We start from the raw sequence: 20,883 nt of genomic DNA, 5'->3' as shown, positions 1-20,883 counted from the left end.
TTTATTATCTTTTCTATTATATTTTCTAACATCTACATGTCATTTCCTGTGTTACAGTACAAACCCTCAGATGCTTCCTGATCAAGTCATTTCAAGTAAAGGACTTCTGCTGTAGTAATTTGCAGGTAAGCAAGTGTATGTGATGGTTGGACACATGCCAATCTGTTCTATCATAATGTGTTCAGAAGCTGCTCTGAAAACTGAGTCTTTCCCTCCATTTGAACGATTTCACCATCACTTGTGTGGAACTTTGGCCTTTCAACACAATATAATTGACAAGACTATAAATACTTCACCCGCTTTGACCATCCTCCTCAGCTTCCCGCTGTGCCATTGGGTGAGAACAAGCGGGTGCCTCTATGAATAGCAGTCCTTGGCTTTGAGTGATGGCTACGGCATGTTTGACAGAGGTCTTTCTCTTTACATAAAGCTTACACAGCGGAAAACAAAAGGCTTTTAAACGTATGCTAACGCAGTTGAACTTCACCTCTGAGTTCAAAACGCAAAACCCCAATGGCAAGCCTGCGAAGCACAGAAAATAGTCATTTCACAGGGAACGTCCTTTAGAAACCCGCAACTCGGCGCGTGATGAAAAGCAGAGAACGCAGAGACTGGGTATTGACGGACTCCGTCCACAGTATGGGATTGCAGGCAGCTATTATTAGCCCCTAACAAGCCGAAGATGAAGTTGAAGCTAACTAACTGCACTGCAGCTGAGATCCATTATGCTGTATTCAGTATCTAGAGGAGCGGCACTAAAATGGCTGATACTCAATGTGCAGTGAAGGTCAAGTCGCCCATCTCTATAAATATAATGGTCTGTCCCCCAGGATGTTCCACACCGCCTGGCATTTCCACCATCTAAAGCTGCACCGCCGCTCTGCTGACCGGCTCAAATCTGCCACAAATTTGCATGTGATTGAATACCACACGGGCACCTGACTACTAGGCTCTAATGATATTAGTGGTGAAACGGATGGGAGGAGGGGTGAGACCGAGGGGACAACATAGAGGGGGAGGGGGGGGGGGGTGTTTATGAATGGAAGGAATGAGGTTTTCCTCCCTGCTGGCTGTAGTGGCTGTCATGCTGACTGAGATATCACTTCCAGGGGAGACTGAACACTGCAGGTCGGACTGCTGTCCGCTGATACAAACACCAGCAAAACCTCAATCCTGCACGGCTCCATCCTCCACGGCTCTCTCTGAAACCAGGCGCACTTTATACCATCGTTGCAGCAGTACCTGAAATTACTCTCCACATGATTGTGTGTTTCCATGGCAACCGTGCCAAACGTCTGCAGCCAGTTTCCCCGGTTCCTGTCTACATGTATAATTACCAGCAGATTACAGCACCGAGGCTGAAGAAAACGAGCAAAACGGGCTGCGTCAAAATGCCATCGCACACTTTATTCTTGCTGTGTAAATTAGCATAAAGAAAAGGCAAATGTTCTCTGAGACTTCAATGTAAAATGCCTTCATTTAGGTCATATGCATTTATATGTCACAACTGTGACAAATGCTTGCTAAATTACATGTTACTGTGCACTCTGTCTAATGCCTACAATATTATGCTTATTATGCTGTATTATAATATACTAGAGCTGGAAAGATAAGTCGCTTAGTAATTATTACTATCAGCAACTATTTTGGTATTTAATTCATCTAATTTTTAAAGAAGAAATGCTAAAAATCCACTTACATTTTCTCCCTTTTTAAAGAAAATCCTTATTAAGTATCTTGGGTTTTCTGACCCAATGGGCAGACAAATAAAATGCTAATTAACCAATTAGACTTCTGTGATATTAAACTAAAGATCTTGCTTTGACTTTGAAAATATGTAACGTATTAGCTGCAGGCCTACGTTAGAAAATATTTGTTAGTTTTATTGTGTATTTCAGCAACATAACATCCAATCCTCATGATACGAAGTCCACTTGAAGACAACAGTCGTATTGATGAGCTTCACGTGTGACATGTCGCTGATCTGTGAGCTTTAAGCTTTGTTCTGAACCTCCAGCTCCAGTTAAACGCTGCAGCCCCGCCGTGGCGCGTCGGTCCCGCATGCTTTGCATCCTCGCATCTCGCCGTTGTTGTTGTTGTTTCGGGGATCAGCTGTCGTGTGCGGGTGCTCGGGCTCGGGGATAGCCTTGCTTGACGAGGGGGGAAATGCACGGACGTGAGAACCCCTTGCAAACCCCCCATCTGCACGTCATGGAACATTTGCAGAACAGGGACGTCCCACGTCAAAGGCGTGCAGCGGCGGAGCGCAGACACAACAGTGCGCGCTGCGCTGCGCCGGACTCACCATCTTGGGTGACAAACACACGTCTTTCTGTTGCGGCTCGGCGGCGGAGGAAGCGCATGAACGCGGCTGTAAAACGCGGCTGCGGCGGGGAGCGGGGGTTACGCGTTCACCGTGCAACCGGCATATACGTTCATTCCCCCCCGACGCTCTTTTCCCGGGTCGCCTGTGCTCGGCGGGGGTGTAGAGAGCAGTTCCTGCGCCGTCAGCGTTCTTAAAAATGTCACCCAAGGCCGGGGTGTTATTACAGATGCGAGCAGCAGGGGGCGCCAACAGCACGTTCAAGAGGCACACCATTAAAAGTTATTTAAAAAAAATCTCTTCCCCCCCCACACATGCAAATATTAGATAATAAAAAGATGAAGGTTCAAGACTTTATTTATTTTTATTTAAACATTCCCTCACATTAAAAAAAAAAGTTCTCCACCACACTGATCAGTTCTGGAGACTTAAAAACATTAACAACAAGAAAAAATCACAAAAGTGTGATGAAAATAAATGTTCACAACGTTATGACAGAGGTCACATGAATAATGCATAAACTTTAGGTTATAGGTCAACCTAAAAATGACTTTTATGTCCACAATTTAAGAAGCTGAGCCAGACAGTGCTGGAAGTTCACATTGTGGCACTTATGGATTATGATTATTGATGCATTACATCACTTTAAATGTTGCAGCTAGTAAAGGTGGAGCAGATATCAACTACTTTGAATACTGCTCATTAACATAATCCATTCTAATGCATCACCATTTATCAGTTGGCCTTTAAATAAGACAAATCTGCGAGGTAATCAACGTTATCAAATGAGCACAATGTTCTTCATTACATTCCACCATTGGAGCTTGCACATAAGATTTTAACCATAAAATCCACCCAGATAAAAAAACAATGATCGTGTATTAATGTGAAGTATTTCAAAAAAGACCATTTTTACGCTGTAATAGTGCAACTCACATTCAGTTCAGCAGGTTTTAAACAGGTCACCTTCAGTTATTTAACCATAGAATCAAACGCTGGGACCTTCTCTCGGCCTGCAGCTCTGTCATTCCTCCTCAGCTGGTTTCCCCTAAGTGGCACCTGTCAGCCTCAGTGCCCAGGCCCACTGGCAAGGCATCTGGCTGAAGGACAGCTGGGGCAGGAGAACCCGCAGCCCGCTGGGCTTCACAGGCTCCCACTGCAGAGACCCGTGTCCGACAAGCACCACCTTTTTATATTTTAAGGAACAAAAGAAAGAGAAAGAAAAAAAGGATTGTTGTTGTTGGCCATCCAAGCACGCTGAGACCAAACAGACCGATATATTGAGCCTTTAATTAAATCCTGTTAAGATGGAGCTTCTTCTAACACTTACACAGCAGTCGTCATACATGCTGATACCTATAATTACTTGACCAAAGCTCTGGTCTTACCTGAGTCTGTCCTTGTTTCACCACAGGCTCATTCAGAATCACAGATCCGTTATTGGGCCACTCCAGTAAAATGGCAAAGATGCTCTTTTCCTGTGGTCTGCATGTGTACCTGTCAATGCAAACATGGATCGGGGATTATTTTAATGTCTAAATACCAAGAAAACGAGCATACAAAGACAGGAGAAACCCACCAGACGGTGGGAGTGACGGCGTCCTTCTGAGTCCGCCATGCCGTCGTGTTGTAGATGGACTCCCCGTTGACCTTCAGCCACTGACCCACCTGCCTCAGACGCTCCTCAAAGATGGGCGCGATCCTTCCGTCGTGTGTCGGCCCGATGTTCATCAGCAGGTTTCCCCCGCAGGACACCGTCTCCACCAACGTCTGAAACCCCAGGTTGGAGTGTACAGATAATATTTTACTGCACAGCCATTTCTTTTTCTTTTCTCAGTAACTACTGATTATACACTAATGAAAACATCTTATGAATATAATAGTCTATTTCTGCTAATAGATTCCCTAAAATCCTAATAGATTTAAGCTGAACCCTCAAGATGTTTAATCGTCGGCTACGTAATGGAACAGTTTACAGTTAACTGAGAGATTCAGCCCTCACCGCTACAAGCTGCTCGATGGGGAGGTAATCGCTGAGACGAGCGTTGCGTCTGAAACCCCAGGACTTCGTGTCGATGGTCATGCAGTTTTCCCACTTGTGTTTGAGCAGGTGACCCGGCTGGTAGCGGTCGGCGCAGGTGTAATACCCCCCGTGGGTGCAGATGGAGCCGTAGCCCCAGCGATCGTTCGTCACCACTGTGTCTCGTACGGGACTGTGAGTGACGAACGACGAAACCATGTGTGAATGATAAATCTAACAAAACACACAGTTACCATATGACTTCATAATCACCTGTCATTATAGAGCCAGGCTAAGAAACCCGTGCTGTTCCAGTACTTGTCAGGTGCGTCTCCGTCCCCGTCCGACCACAGCACGTCTGGTTTGTACTTCACAATGAGCTCATAAAGCTCAGGGAGGGTTTTACTGGTGGGGAAGTAGTTCGTGGTGAAGGCGTTGGCAGCGTCCTGTTCAAAGAGCGGGTTAAACCACTCGAAGAGGGAGTGGTACAGCCCCAAACGCAGGTCGCTGTTAGCACGGAGAGCCACCGCCACTTCATCCACCAGATCTCTCTTTGGTCCAACATCCACTGCGTTCCAGTTCCAGGAGTTTTTGGAGCCCCATAGTGTGAAACCTAACAAATATATAGATATTAACAACACAAGTACTGCAAGGCTGAAAGGATGCGACGTGGACGGCGATCCTTTCCCGTACCCTCATGGTGTTTTGTGGTCAGGACGATGTACTTGGCTCCCGAGGAGGCAAAGATGTCCGTCCACTCTTTGGCATCAAAGAACTCGGCGGTGAACTGCGATGCAAAGTCTTGATACTTGAAGTCTGGAGGATAATTCCTCCGCATGAAGTCAACGTACGGCTGTTGTTTTTGCTTTTGCCAATACCACCTGGATCAGAAAACAAGGTGAGCTACGATGGTTATAATACATGTACGTCAAACAATCAGTGCACGTTATATTAAAGACTGATGGGCTTTGATGGAAAGTGAAAGAGGTTTTGGTGTAAACATGTTGATAAAGGGGAAGAAGCAAGTTGGGAACTCAATAAATTGATCATAGTGAATTCCAGGATGATCAGAAATATCGCATACAGAAAATACATGTATTTAATTATGTATCCTTATGCAGAGAGACCTTACGATTTATGATCATCTTATTTCCAATAAGTTATCACGAGTATGTTTAAGTGCCATTTAAGAGTTCCAAGCATATTTTGATGATTTATCGGGATAATAATGTGAATTTAAATATTTAGGCCAGGATGATTTCATATTGTCCCATGCCTATATATCAATACACTGCCTGTACATAAACTGGTTCAGCTGGTTATTACCGGCTACCACCCCAAGCTGGTGTTCCCGGTTCAGATGAAGAATCCCAGAATCCGTCGCTTCCTTCTGTGTGTTTAAAACTTTCCCTGAACTCCGTTCGAGTAAAGTGGAAACCGGGTCGTGAAGATGTTGCTAGGAAACGAACTCACCAGAACCACTCGCTGCCGAAGCTCGGCACGGAGAAGACCCCCCAGTGTATGAAGATGCCGAACTTGGCCTGATCGTACCACTCCGGCAGCGGTCTGGAGTCGATCGATTCCCAGGTCGGTTCGTATTTTGCACCGCTGGGGCCGATCGACAGCATCGATAAGAGGAAAATAACCGTTAAACTTCCCATTTCGTGCGACATAAGGACCCGGAAGTCGCGGTGAGCATCACGTGACAAAGCTGATGGGGGGGGCGAAAAACGACAATTCAAGACAGAAACAAGAAAGAGGTAATGTGGAGTGAAGCGTCCTGAAAGCGCTCGTGATCTTTGAGCTGTACGCCAAACCAATCAGATTGGCGCTTTCCTCTGTTCAACATGCGCATGCGCGGTCCGTCTCACTTTGCGGAAGAGGGTAATGTTTTGGTTTTTGAGAGCGCTTCGTCGTCGCACACATGCCCGGCTACGTTGACTGCCACTGTCACGTCTCCTCGGGGGAGTTCGACAAGGTAACAACGCGCTTTACAACGTTTATGTTCATATATAAAAGTGTGTATTAAATCCGCGGGATCTTATCTGGCGTTAACGTGTCCTCTCGTGTTCGTCGTCAGGACTTAGAGGAGGTGGTCGAGTCTTCAAAACAGGTGAGCCGTATTCCCTATGACGCGTTGTCCACCAGACTCGGTGTGTTTTAACTGTACTGTTGCCTTTAAGGCGGGTCTGTTGGCGCTGTTGGCCGTGGCCGAGCATGCTGGGGAATTTGAGAAGATCATCGAGTTGTCACAGAGGTAAATAGAACTATTAATGACGTGCTTTTCATTTCACGTGTGTCTTTTATGATACTGACGTGTTCCACTTGTTCCCAGGTTTCCAGGCTTTATCTTCCCCTGTCTAGGAGTTCACCCTGTTCAAGAGGTTTCCCCCGAGCATCAGAGGGCGGTGTCTCTCCACGTAAGCTCCAGTGTAAAAGGGTCTGCTCACCCAAATTATTACAAAAACATAAATACAACTAGGAGTTTCAGTTGCTCAAATGAAAACGGGGACAGTTTCTGCAAAGAGCTGCTCCTTATTATTTATTTTATTTTTATGCCATTCTTCAATTTGCAGCACAAACACAATCCGATTTTTTCCACGTGGGCTCAGTGAGAAAATGTTTTTTTGTTTTTTTTTGGTACATTTCTGCAGTTGTCACATAGTGAAGGAACGTTTTTTTCCTGTATTTCCTGCAGGATCTGGATGCTGCTTTGCCCATAATAGAGAAATACAAAGACCATCTTGTGGCTGTTGGGGAGGTAATAATGAATAAATGTATCTGATGTGACTTAATTGAATACTAGTTTGCTGTCCTGGCTTTCTCTGCCATTCTGGTGTCACCAGTCACTTCTTTTCCCATCTGTTATCTTAGGTCGGCTTGGATTTCACCCCCAGATATGTCAGCGGTGAGACTGACAAAGAGAGCCAACGGCAGGTCCTTATTCGTCAGGCACAGTTAGCCAAGGAACTGGATCTCCCACTGTGAGTCACACTATAGTACTGTAGATGACTTTAACTGGTATGTACAGTACATCCCAACGTTATATCAGGTGAAAAAGCAAAACCAACAGAAAGAAACGGGCACCAACACACTGATTAAATGCTCCAAAAATATGATAGAATTTCAACATTAAATATGTCATAATGCCGTAATTCTACTCAATATATACATTTGATAACATGAGTTTGCAGTTTTTCACCAAAAACATTTTTAGTCAGGACAACTTCTTTCTATAAAAGAACCCCAGTGTATGCACTAACATGAAAGACATAACCTACAGACTTCCATAATATCTTTTAATGTTTGGTTTATAGAAATGTTCATTCACGGTCTGCAGGAAGACCCACCATCCACCTCCTGAGAGAGCAAGGTAAACGGCAAAATGAAGCTTCTCCTCTGTTTACTTGAGTGTTTTAGAGGTAAACTGCAATTCCTCCGATATTTCACTAGGTGTCGAAAAAGCCCTACTTCATGCTTTTGATGGGAAACCGTCCGTTGCCATGGAGGGAGTGAAGGCTGGATATTTATTTTCTATCCCACCATCCATCATACGCAGTGAACAGGTAAATGGACAACAGACAATTAAATTAAAGACATAATTAAACTACTAACACATTCAGGTTTTAGATGGCATTGACATATTTACTTGGTTGACTGTCACATTTAATGTTAATGATTGAATGTGGTTTCTTTTGTTTATTTTCCACCAAGAAGCAGAAGCTCGTGAAACAGTTGCCGTTGGAGAACATCTGTCTAGAAACCGATTCCCCTGCTCTTGGTCCAGAGAAGCAGGTAACATGTTTGTTTTTCTCCTAATATGCATTGTGTGTTATATTTTTAGGAGGATATTTGCAACATATAGCGTTTCTTTCACATACATTTGTGTGAAAATACATTAAGATTACATTTTTTTTTTTTAATCTTTCTAATGTGTCCTGAATGTAGGTAAGAAATGAGCCCCAAAACATCTGCATCGCTGCCGAATACATCAGTAAGATTAAAGGAGTGTCACTGCAGGAGGTGATGGAGGTCACGACACAAAACGCTCTCCGACTCTTCCCAAAGCTCAAGGCTGCCATCAGACCATGATGAAGCCTTAAAAGTTTATTTCAGTCTGGAATATCTTGATTTTAGGCCAAGCTAATTTAACTTGGAAGTGGAAGAGGTGTATGTATATGTGGACTTTATAACCACACTTGAATGCTGAAAGCCTTTTATTTATCTCCATGTATTCTTAAATAAAGGAAGATGAAATAAAGAAGTTGTATACATGTGACACCCGAAACATCCAACATTTCATGAACACCTTGTCATGCAACTGGTGTGCATTATGGCCGCTCATTTAAACATTCCTGTCATCCTGAAGTGAATAATCGTGACATGTCACCGCGTTATTGCTTTATATTTCCCGTCAACAGATCTGAGCAGTGATATCATCAAGTTAGTCATTTTATTGGTCATCAGTGGCATTTCACAGGTGGTGATTGCTGCCTTCAAGCGCTACTCATAAAATCTCACTTTCTGTATCGACTAAAAAAGCACTGTGAAGTGGGGGCATTAAGTCATGTACTTAATAAAATGTAAAATTGTAAAAAAAAGAATAATAATTCAAACAATTTAGACTTTTTTATTTAACATAATAACTTTGATTTTATATCGGATAATGTATTTTTTTCAAAATAAAATGTACTATAACAGTAAGAGGAAAACAGTAAGGACTGAAAATGATCACTTTAGTTTGCATTTAAAGTTACTGGTCTCCATATGATTTTTATCTTTACGTTTATTGATAAATCAAAGTATATAATTATTGTTATTTTTACTTGTTTTTATTTTTATCTAACTTTTATTATAAATTTAGATTGTTTATTAATCAAACCTATATTATATAAGTATTTTCAACTCAAGTGACTTGATTTTTATTCATTGAATAAATCCGTATTTTTCTGGTGTTTCGTGAACGCAGCATGTGCGCAGCGGCGCCACGTCACTCACGCTGAGGAACGACGGTCCGTCCAACCAGCGGGGAGGGTTGGGAGGTTTGTTGGTGTTGGTTGAACTTTGCCTCGTTGGCCGCCGTTTGTTAAGCTTCACCTCGGGGGGGAAACGCGCACGGCCTTCAGGCATGTGGCGCGCGCCTCTGCTGCCTTCAGTCGAGGTGTTCACGAGGAACTGGCGAGTCAAATCAAGGTGGACGGCGGCGCGTGCTGCATTGTGTGCGATGCTCGCTGCACGCGCGCGGAGCTGAGAGGACTCTGTTCTGAAGGCGGTGAGTCAGTTTAAGTTCCTTAATTGTCACTTTTTTTTAAAAAAACGTTATTTTTTATTCTCAGTACAAACATATCAGTTACATTTGTTTGAGTGTTTGATGAACATAGGAAAATAAAAACATGTCAAAATTAAAACAGTTATAAGAGAACATAGAAACACAGTCAAAATGCTACAAACTCTTAGTCATTTTGAAAGTTGGCGAGTAAAAGTTAACTTTCCTTATTTGTCAATTTTATAAATGTTTCACTGTGAAAATAAGTGTGATTAATAGTTGAATGTATTATACTTTTAATCCTCAGAGAATGTTTTTATCTTCCTGCTCTCGCACACACAGCCTGCCAAGTTAATATTGCACTTTTATCAGTGTTTGATAAGGTGTTTTTTAAAGCCTGCTGTGGATGTGGAGTCGTGTTTTATTCTACATTCATGGTCTTCTCTTCACCTCCCCCTCACAGCCTCAACTGTTGCAGAGACCCTCATATCAACACCATGACGGCGGCTGACATGATGGTCTGGAGGGGTCTCACCTGGATGAAGCAGGCGGCCAGCAGAGCCCCAGGGGGTGGCCTGGTCGGCACCGGGAACCAGAGGCTGGTCAACTTCCATCACGCGGCCGGATCAGCGAGGGTGAGGGGGAAGTCAGCCGTTATTTGGCCCGTCGTGCTGCCACAGTCGGATAGAGTTTCACAAAACATGCGACCCAGATGCCTCCTGAGTCACCTTCCGCCCACCATCGGCTTATCAACGCCAACAATAGTGAGCAGGGCTGTTGTGAGTCTGGTGATGCTGCAATAGAAGTCTGACGGTCGTTCATCTAAAAGCCTTCCCACTCACTTTGCTGGACCCTTTACAACGTAGCAGTGTTTTCTTGTGAGCCCCCTCATCTCAGCTCGCATACGTCCACCAATTAGTGATTTCCCCCTAGAAACTTTTCTGATTTGTGTCATTGGAATAAGCAATAAAGGCCAGAAGATGTGAAATTTAAAAAAAACTAAAACATCTTGTGTCTACTGAGTTGAAACTACAATGCAACAAAAAGCAAAAACAAACATCTGCAGGTAGGACTATTTCCTATTTTACAGATTACCCCCCCTCATACGTCATATCTAGAGCTGATGGCGTCCCTCAGTCTGCCATGTTGTCGCAGCCGGATTAAACTGGAAGTTATTGTTGGAGCCGTGTGACTCCCTTTATACACGGCAGCTGCTTCATTTCCCTCAGACACTGAGATACGCTGATCAACACCACAGATTCATCAGCAACACTTTGGATCATTAAAATTCAAATCGTTTTGAAGGAACACTTTGACGTTACCGGCATCATTACTGTCACGTTCACACTTTTTGTTTAATACAGATTAAACAAATGAGATGTACCGTGTTTCCAGTCTTTTTTTCACTTTGCAAAGCTTAACGAACACCACTGCTGTAGTTTCATATTTAACGAGCGAATAAGCATATTTCCCCCCAAACTGTTGGAACTGTTCCTTTAACACCTGCCTATGTGAATCATGCTTTGTCTTCCAGGAGACGTCGGACAGGCAGCAGGAAGTCTGCGTCCACAGAGCAGCGCAGCGTCTCGGGTACTCCACGGAGGGAGCTTGTTTCACCGGACGGGCGACCTGCAGAGGACGACTCGGCACTAAACGCCTGAAGTACCACAGAGACTGGTCCCGCCATCTGTTCTCTGGACATACCAGGTTATTTAACCAGGACGACACCACGGCGAGGCGTCACACGCCAGAGGACGCCGCTGAAAACGCCGGAAACGCCACGAAGAAAGACGTCAAGCAGCACAAGCAAGTGGTATCCGCTCACTTTTATGTATCATACGTTTAATAATATTCAGCGTGCGTTTGTCCTTTTGAGTCGAGTGGTTTTCTGTTGTTTTCAGCTGAGTGACAGAGCCAGAGAGAGGAAGGTGCCCGTCACACGGATAGGACGCCTGGTGAACTTCGGAGGTAGGTGTTATTGCTGGCATTCTAGTGATGTTATAAAAGGAAAGTCATGTTAATATCTCCGTAGTCCTCATACCAGAGCCGTGAGGGAATGTAAGTATTTAAAACTTCTAAATATTAAAGAATGAAGAATTCTTTGTAATTGAATTTGAAAGGAGCCCTGTTGAGCTTTCTTGTCAGCAAACTAACGTGTTGAAATAAGATGAGATTTACCTGAACACTTTGAAACCAGCATTGTTTCTTACGCTCATATTTCCTTCCTCTTCTCTGCCTTTTGCTGAATGATCCTTAAAAGGACTGAAACGACATTTTAAATGTCAGATTCCTGCCTGAGAATCCAGCTCATATAAAACATGTCGTTGTTTATTCTGCTTCCTTCATGGACTTAAACGGCCTCTGAGCTCTCAGAAGCTCTGAGTGTTGCCCTGAGAAATCTCTGCTTACTGATTTGCTCTTATCACAACCTTTTTTTCTCGCTGCTGTTATCAGATGCAGAGTCGGACATTGGTAATTTTTTTTTTTTTTTTTACTTTACTTTTCAAACAGTTCCTATGAATACAAAGTGAAATACACTCCTGATACTTTCCAGGGAGTTTAAGAAATACATTAGTGTATCCAGCATCCATGTACCGTTTATCCAGCAGCAAAAGTGAACCGCAGAGACTGTAAAGTCCTGCTGCGGTCAAGATGCTCGACCGAAGCCCCGCCCCTGCTGCTAAACAGATCGTTGTTTGTTCATATCGAACATGCCAACAAGTCAAAATTGCAGTGAATTTGGCCAAACACTCCTTTGGGTCCCCGGCACTGAAGTGTGACGCAGATCAGACGGAGATTCTTGGCTTTACGGTGACGTATTCATCACTTCTTGAAGGTCTAGCGGTCGGACTCGGCATTGGGGCGATCGCCGAAGTGGCCAAGAAGAGTTTAAATCCCCAACATCGGCTGCAAGGTGAGGAACAGAACACACTGTTCATGTCCAGGCTGGAGTCACTATTAAAGTAAAAACACCTGCATTTTATCTGAATGGATATTTAAATATTCAAATTAGCTTCAAATGTAAGATAATGGACAATGATTTAGCTTCTATAAATGAGTTTATCTAACTGGGGTCCACAATATATGAACATGTCACAGTTTAGAATGTTATCAGTTTTTTTTTTTTTTAATGATAACCATAGAAACATTTATATTAAAACGAGTCAATTTAAGAGTAAATAGAGAAAACAAGTATTCTATCAACAGTAGAATCAATCACGCAGAGAGGTGACTGTTAAGGATAAATAAAAGGGTTTTATGGGAAAGTGGTATGACATAATGATGTCCTCTCATGTCTACCAATAACTTGCATAACATACTCAAATACAATCTGTTACAATGTGTAAAACATGTTATATATTTAACTTTTAAAAAAGCATTTTGAGTGAAATAATTGTATCTGTAGCTGAGTTACGTCCTCTGTATGTGATAATGATGTTTTTGTGTTTTTTTTTTTTGAAGGTGATAAGAAATCCATCCTGGACTCGAGTGCCTTCCTCTCTGAAGCCAACGCTCAAAGAATCGTCCGGACGCTCTGCAAAGTCTGAGGCGCTGCTCTGAAACTTGGACAGATGCTCAGCATTCAAGGTGAGGTGTTATAAAACCTGAAATGACCTCCAGTGTAAACCGATACCTCACACGCAGACACGCTGCTCAGGCATGGACAGTACATTTACACAGACGGCAACGTGGCGCTGCCGCTTCCCGACAACACTTCATCATGTTTCTGATTCCGACTCGCCGAGAGGGAAGCGTCATCAACCGAAATAAGCCTCCAGCCAGCTCAACACAATGAGTGCCATTCCGGTCGGGGTTATTGCCGGCGGCCGAGGCTCCGATGGTCGCGCGCTCACACCGAAGTGTGTTGTTACGCTCTGAGTTTGTGTCCGTGTCATGTTTTATCGTTGGAAAAGATGCAGTAACTAGAGGTCAGTACACAAATGTATGTAATGATGTCTTTCAGGCAAAAAAAGTGTGATATTGATTACAAAGTGGGTTTGTGGTACTAATAATATCCCCATGGGAACTACTCTTGTTTATTTACTCATTATTGTATTATTCTTTAATACATACAGGTTTTAATAATAATAATAATTATGATAATAATATGTGGTGTGTGAACGAGATATCTCAGGAACGCCTGGATTGACTTCCACTAATGATCTGATTTAGAATTTTATGATATACTCTGATATATTTTTTGACATACTATACTAGTATAGTATTTTTTTTTTTGGAGTACCATACTATACTGCATACTTATATTTTTGACATACAATACTATGACATTTTATTGCATACTTAATATTTTTATGACATGCCATCCTATAGCTTTTTATTTTTTTTAAAAAATTTTTTTTAAAACGATTATTTTCTTTAAGCAGGACGATTTTATTTACAGTGATTTTTTTTATTTTATTATTTTTTAAACGATGATTATTTTCTTTAAGCAGGACGATTTTATTTACAGTGATTTTTTTTTTTTTTTTGCTTTGTTTTTTAAAAATATTTCAGGGATTTTTCTTTCAGGAAAAAAAAAAAAGATACTGAATGCTGTTGAATGTAAAACGTTTTCACTTTGTTCATCTATTGTTTTCTCTCCTCACAGACGACGCCTTCATCAACCCTCAGTTGGCCAAGATCTTCGAGCGTGTCCGACAGAGTGCAGACTTCATGCCCTCTAAACAGATGATGGTACGCCATGGAGATCCCTAATAAACCACATGATCACACACGAGCTCATGGATGAAAGCCTTTCCCCTCTGGCTGCAGAAAGCCGTCGGCAGCGACCTCGGCCCCGGCTGGAGAGACGAGCTGGAGTATTTTGAGGAGAAGCCGTTTGCGGCGGCGTCTATCGGTCAGGTGCATTTAGCGAGACTGAAGGACGGCAGGGAGGTCGCCATGAAGATCCAGGTGAGAGGAGAGAAAACACAAACATTACACGATACAAGAAATCACACAATGAAATCTGCTCTTTTAGTACCCTGGAGTCGCCAAGAGTATCGACAGCGACGTGAATAATATCATGACCGCTCTGAGTTTAAGCAACGTGCTGCCTGAAGGTACCTTTGTTTTGTTTTATCATATTTATGATAACGGCTGCCGTTGTGTGATGTTGGTCAATATTGTAAATAAACTCTCCCACAGGATTAGGCTTGAATGTCATGATTTTACAGCTTTCTGACATTTTCCCTCCTCCAGGTCTGTTTCCTGAGCACCTCATCGAGGTCATGAGCCGAGAGCTGGCGCTGGAGTGTGATTACATAAGAGAGGCCAAATGTGCCAAAAAATTCCAGTAAGTCTTTTTTCACACTTTCTACACAGACACTGAACACACCCTGATGAAGGCGTTTTACTCAAAATAAAATTACCAGAGTGCCTGGATTTAGATTTTTTTTTTATTTTTATCTATAAATTGTCTGGATTCTCATCAAACTCCCCTAATATTGCTTTTTATAGCACAGTTTAGCACTGTTTTTATATCCATCCTGTGTTCCCCGGATCGTCCTTAGCTGTTGACATTATTTATTAGAGGTTTTTTTAACAACTTGTTGTTGTTTGTGCGGCAGAGAGCTGCTGAAGGATCACCCATACTTCTACGTGCCCGACGTGATTGACGAGCTGAGCAGCCGGCATGTCCTCACCACGGTGCTGGTGCCCGGTTTCCCCCTGGACCAGGCCACCGACCTCTCTCCGGAGCTGAGGAATGAGGTACGACCTCCCCGCCAACTCTGCACCGCTCACGCCACAATTTACACCCGTGCACTGCCAAGACGCCGACGGTGCTCACGGCGACGTGTCGTAATGCAGCATCGTCCCTTTGCTTCTGCTAGATTTGTGAGCAGATCTTGACGTTGTGCCTGAGGGAGGTGTTTGAGTTCAGATACATGCAGACTGATCCAAACTGGTCCAACTTCTTCTTCGATCCACAAGCTCACAAGGTCAGTTTGTCTCTGTCTTTTAAAATGCACGCCACTAGTACGTTTCAGTGTTTCCCCTACCATTGTACAGGCCTGTCGGGGCCGCCAGGCCAAGGAGACCTGCCGCCAGGCCAAAAAAAAAATCAATATGCCAAAAATAAGCCACCTATCAATTCATTCATAAATCAATAATCATTTACATTAGGAGCGCCTCCGCGCAGCCAGTGGCGGCGCCAGAGTATTTTTTCTGGTTCAACTACGGTGGGGCTAACTCATACGACGGTGGGGCTCAAATCAATGTCAGAATTTCAATGTGAATATATAACAACACCCAGTGGCGCTGCCAGCCGGAATCCAGTACGCACTGGGAGGACTTTTTTTGAAGGTGGAAAAAAAAATTGATGCTGCTGAACCGGGCCGGATGCAGCCGCATTTGAGAGGACGATCGCGCGTGTGTGCGCAATTACGCATAGCGTGTGTTGGCCCCTCTCCACTACACAATACAGCTCGGCTCTAGTCTCGTCACCTCTCTGCTGCTGAGCACTGCGGGCCGAGCCGATGCATGTCTCTCTCCCCGGGCCGGCAGAGTTATCAGACCGTACTGTGCGTGCGTGTCCAAGCGTGTGTGTGCGTGCGTGGAGTGCTCACAAGCGTGCGCTTGTGTTTAGGTCGGGGATGGAGGGCACAAAAAACTATTTGCACCGGGGCCTATCACCATGATATACACTACTGATTTCACTGATACTGAAAACATTAGATTTTGTCTAAAAAAAGTATTTTTCCATTTGTTGTTGTATTTGCCGTTTCTGTGCGTACATTGAAATTGAATCCTGGCGGCGGCGCTGACAACACCCTCCCACAGCTATAAACACGCACACAGTGAGAGAGAGAGAGACAGAGACAGCGAAACGTGAATAGTTCCGTTAACAGCCGGGACCCGAGTGGTCATCTTCCCCTGCAGGTGTCAACGGTGCGTCCGTAGTTTTATCCAACACGCCCGCCACCGCCATCTGTTGTTCCGTCCGACGACGTTTAAAAACAAATGTATCCATGATCAATTTTGACCAGCTTACTAACGTTAACTTAACGTGAGTGACTATAAGCCGCTAACGCGAACTGCTAGAGCCAGGTAGCTTACAAACTAGTAGCCTGCTGTCTCTGTGTCGAGCATACACTGAAAGCGGGCTCACATGAGTGACGTTGACGTACGGACAGTACAGTCTGTTAATGAACCCAGATCAGTGACAGTTGTCATCGCAGCTGCCTGAATGCCGTTACGACGTGACGTGGTGCTGCTGTTGAACTCTGCACTTTTCACATGGGAGAGAGAGGGGGATGTGACATGTATCAAAGGATCTCCAGCCGGGATTCGAACCTGAGGCTGCTGCATATATGCAGACATGGGTAAATGGCATGCACTCTAACCACTCAACCACCTGCCTGCCGTGAATAAGCCTTTTTATGACTGTTTTGGACTCACTACACTCAGATTTTGATTGACACGCGATATAGAAGCATATGTTAGGACTTTTATAGTATGACTTTTTTTTTCCTGAAAAAATTGACCATGGCTTTTTATGGCTGTTTTAGACTCACTACACTGAGACTTGGTGCATCAAGCGATATGAGCGATTTTTATGCCTTTTTAACAATTTTAAATATTTTTTTATGAATATATCCTGACTGACTTTTTCGTGAATTTTCGACGTGCTATAGTATGACTTTTTTGGGGGGGGGATATGACTAAGCCTTTTTATAACTATTTTGCACTCACTACACTCTGATTTTGATTGACACGCGATATAGAAGCATATGTTAGGACTTTTACATCATTTTTACAACATTTTATGAATTTTGTTGATTTTTCACTTTTTTTTCGACATGCTATAGTATGACTTTTTTTTTCCCTGAAAAAGTTGACCATGGCTTTTTATGGCTGTTTTAGACTCACTACACTGAGACTAGGCGCGCCAAGCGAGATGAGCGATTTTTATGCCTTTTTAACAATTTTAAATATTTTTTTATGAATATATCCTGACTGACTTTTTCGTGAATTTTCGACGTGCTATAGTATGACTTTTTTGGGGGGGGGATATGACTAAGCCTTTTTATAACTATTTTGCACTCACTACACTCTGATTTTGATTGACACGCGATATAGAAGCATATGTTAGGACTTTTACATCATTTTTACAACATTTTATGAATTTTGTTGATTTTTCAATTTTTTTCGACATGCTTTTTTTTCCCTGAAAAAGTTGACCATGGCTTTTTATGGCTGTTTTAGACTCACTACACTGAGACTAGGCGTGCCAAGCGAGATGAGCGATTTTTATGCCTTTTTAACAATTTTAAATATTTTTTTATGAATATATCCTGACTGACTTTTTCATGAATTTTCGACGTGCTATAGTATGACTTTTTTGGGGGGGGGATATGACTAAGCCTTTTTATAACTATTTGGCACTCACTACACTCAGATTTTGATTGACACGCGATATAGAAGCATATGTTAGGACTTTTACATCATTTTTACAACATTTTATGAATTTTGTTGATTTTTCACTTTTTTTTCGACATGCTATAGTATGACTTTTTTTTGGGGGGGGGGATATGACTAAGCCTTTTTATAATTATTTTGCACTCACTACACTCAGATTTTGATTGACACGCGATATAGAAGCATATGTTAGGACTTTTACATCATTTTTACAACATTTTATGAATTTTGTTGATTTTTTCCCTTTTTTTTCGACATGCTATAGTATGACTTTTTTTTTCCCTGAAAAAGTTGACCATGGCTTTTTATGGCTGTTTTAGACTCACTACACTGAGACTAGGCGCGCCAAGCGAGATGAGCGATTTTATGCCTTTTTAACAATTTTAAATATTTTTTTATGAATATATCCTGACTGACTTTTTCGTGAATTTTCGACGTGCTATAGTATGACTTTTTTGGGGGGGGGGGGATATGACTAAGCCTTTTTATAACTATTTTGCACTCACTACACTCAGATTTTGATTGACACGCGATATAGAAGCATATGTTAGGACTTTTACATCATTTTTACAACATTTTATGAATTTTGTTGATTTTTCACTTTTTTTTCGACATGCTATAGTATGACTTTTTTTTTCCCTGAAAAAGTTGACCATGGCTTTTTATGGCTGTTTTGGACTCACTACACTGAGACTAGGCGCGCCAAGCGAGATGAGCCATTTTTATGCCTTTTTAACAATTTTAAATATTTTTTTATGAATATATCCTGACTGACTTTCTTCGTGAATTTTCAACGTGCTATAGTATGACTTTTTTGGGGGGGGGAATATGACTAAGCCTTTTTATAACTATTTTGCACTCACTACTCAGATTTTGATTGACACGCGATATAGAAGCATATGCCACGCGTCTCGTCTGTTTAGGGTTTTTTCGGTGGGTACCACCGGGCCTGAAAAAAATTCTAGGGGAAACACTGCGTTTGATTTAAGGGCTGTTTTCCTGTTTCCTGGCTCCAGGTTGCACTGCTGGATTTCGGAGCGACGCGGGGATTTGATAAGAATTTCACCGACTCCTACATCGAGGTGAGAAGCTAGATTTCTGTAGTGTATTGTCTTATTATGACGTTTTCTCATTATTACTACATAACAAATTATTGCTTGTTGTCGAGCAATGTCATTGTATCTTTTTAGACACTTTTCAGTTGTCACACAAAATCTCATTAGAATATGACTTGTTCCTCGTTAAAACTAAAAAAAAACATTTAAAAAAAACCTTTATTGTGATATTAGTAGTATTGTGTATTATTATTGTGTTCTAGATTTACTAGAAAATGACAAAAAAAAAAGTATTTTGCACAGGCCAACATTTTAATAATTCTTTCACTTTTACGTCTCATCAGATTATTAATGCAGCAGCAAATAAGAACAGAGAAGGAGTCCTGCAGAGATCCAGAGACATGAGGTTCCTGACAGGATACGAGTCAAAGGTGAAAAACACAAACCTCTTTTTCTACATACTTGACTTTTTTCTCCCACATAATGACTTTTTCATTACTAATTTTCCGTCAAACTATGACTTTTTTCATTACTTTTTTCCAACATTCTATGACTTTTTTCATTACTTTTTTTCAACATTCTATGATTTTTTTCATTACTTTTTTTCAACATTCTATGACTTTTTTCATTACTTTTTTCTGACATTCTATGACTTTTTTCATTACTTTTTTCCGACATTCTGACTTTTTTCATTACTTTTTTCCAACATTCTATGACTTTTTTCATTACTTTTTTCTGACATTCTATGACTTTTTTCGTTACTTTTTTCCCCACATTCTATGACTTTTTTCGTTACTTTTTTCCCCACATTCTATGACTTTTTTTCGACATTCTATTACTTTTTTTCAGACAAACTATGACTTTTTTTTCTCGACATTCTATGACTTTTTTCATTACTTTTTTCAACATACTGATGACCATAAAATGATCTTTATCATCCCCTTCTGGTGACCAGGAACAACTGTGACAAAAAGTTGTCATAGTTCCTCTTTTTCCATCACCTTGAAGTAGAAACCACAAATAAATGCAATAGAAATGTTACATGGAGAGGTGAATTTATTTAAAAACTACAAACAAATGACATAACTGTTGTTACCATGTTAACAGTCTTCGTATGATGCTTACTGGCTGCAGACTATCAGTATTTACAGATATGAGACTCTTCTCATCCAAGTCTTTGCCAGAAAGAGAACCAGTGTATCGTACTAACTGCTGTGTCCCCTCATAAGGCGATGGAGAACGCCCACGTGGATGCTGTGATGATCCTCGGAGAGGCCTTCTCCTCCTCCGAGCCCTTTGACTTTGGATCTCAGAGCACCACCGAGCGGATCCACAGCCTCGTCCCCGTGATGCTGAGGGAGCGACTGACGCCGCCTCCCGAGGAGACGTACTCCCTCCATCGCAAGATGGCCGGCTCCTTCCTCATCTGCTCCAAGCTTAAAGCTAAAATACCCTGCAAGAGCATGTTCCAGGAGGCCTACGACAACTACTGGAGAGACGGCCGGCCTGCATCGACACACTAGCTTGAAGATGTGTAAGAACCATTTAACATTACCTAACGTGCGACCTGGCCCAGATAGTGACCGGATGGAGATTTGTGTTTTACCGTTTTATTCATCAGGATACAAATAAAGGACTCCCAGGACTCTCTTCCAGACTAATCGAACATTGCCTTTAAGTAATGTGTGAAGACGATTTCTACATATTGTTTGAATTAATTTGTTGTTATTATACATACATATATATAAGTATGTCTCTGTATGTTTTGAGGAACTGTATTCCAACTGAAATAAATATA

At 42.2% G+C, this 20,883-nt stretch overlaps 3 protein-coding genes across 4 annotated transcripts; 2 read left to right on the top strand and 1 right to left on the bottom strand.

Moving 5' to 3' along the window:
• Positions 1-2,662: 2,662 nt before the first annotated feature.
• fuca2 (alpha-L-fucosidase 2) lies at positions 2,663-6,016 on the bottom strand (the record flags this gene model as incomplete). Its single annotated transcript, XM_084013932.1, has 7 exons — positions 2,663-3,509; positions 3,712-3,820; positions 3,903-4,093; positions 4,326-4,536; positions 4,617-4,956; positions 5,037-5,224; positions 5,817-6,016. 7 exons carry the CDS (start codon positions 6,014-6,016, stop codon positions 3,372-3,374), a joined length of 1,377 nt encoding a protein of 458 aa, XP_083870058.1. The 3' UTR covers positions 2,663-3,371.
• A 124-nt stretch (positions 6,017-6,140) lies between these two features.
• On the top strand, positions 6,141-8,612 carry LOC311016310 (putative deoxyribonuclease TATDN3). Of its 2 annotated transcripts, none has more exons than XM_084013934.1 (10): positions 6,141-6,321; positions 6,424-6,456; positions 6,527-6,600; positions 6,679-6,763; positions 7,042-7,104; positions 7,218-7,327; positions 7,661-7,716; positions 7,797-7,909; positions 8,061-8,138; positions 8,292-8,612. In XM_084013934.1, the coding sequence occupies exons 1-10, from the start codon at positions 6,268-6,270 to the stop codon at positions 8,433-8,435; spliced, it is 810 nt and encodes a 269-aa protein (XP_083870060.1). In that variant the 5' UTR covers positions 6,141-6,267; the 3' UTR covers positions 8,436-8,612. The 2 variants fall into 2 exon arrangements, with proteins under 2 accessions (XP_083870060.1, XP_083870059.1); XM_084013933.1 differs by having other exon boundaries at positions 8,058-8,138.
• A 755-nt stretch (positions 8,613-9,367) lies between these two features.
• Positions 9,368-20,826, top strand: coq8ab (coenzyme Q8A-b). Its single transcript, XM_084013782.1, is given in 16 exon segments — positions 9,368-9,615; positions 10,073-10,244; positions 11,144-11,422; positions 11,511-11,577; positions 12,446-12,523; positions 13,072-13,154; positions 13,158-13,197; positions 14,219-14,304; positions 14,383-14,523; positions 14,591-14,672; positions 14,812-14,905; positions 15,180-15,321; positions 15,444-15,551; positions 19,047-19,112; positions 19,430-19,516; positions 20,315-20,826. Coding segments are annotated over 15 exon segments (1,785 nt in total). The 5' UTR covers positions 9,368-9,615; positions 10,073-10,106; the 3' UTR covers positions 20,609-20,826.
• The last annotated feature ends 57 nt before the right edge of the window (positions 20,827-20,883 follow it).

This window comes from Eutrigla gurnardus (assembly GCF_963514095.1).
Source record: "Eutrigla gurnardus genome assembly, chromosome: 7".
Taxonomy (NCBI): domain Eukaryota; kingdom Metazoa; phylum Chordata; class Actinopteri; order Perciformes; family Triglidae; genus Eutrigla; species Eutrigla gurnardus.
Note: the sequence above shows the minus strand (reverse complement) of the source record. Positions and strands in the feature narration are given on the sequence as shown.

What these genes read in the sequence shown, in the direction of transcription:
- LOC311016310 (XM_084013933.1), top strand. Translation starts at nt 6,268, where the DNA reads ATGCCCGGCTACGTTGACTGCCACTGTCACGTCTCCTCGGGGGAGTTC. An exon ending in ATCTTGTGGCTGTTGGGGAG is followed by an intron (nt 7,105 to 7,217) that starts GTAATAATGAAT and finishes CTGTTATCTTAG; the next exon opens with GTCGGCTTGGATTTCACCCC. An exon ending in CCATCATACGCAGTGAACAG is followed by an intron (nt 7,910 to 8,057) that starts GTAAATGGACAA and finishes TTTTCCACCAAG; the next exon opens with AAGCAGAAGCTCGTGAAACA.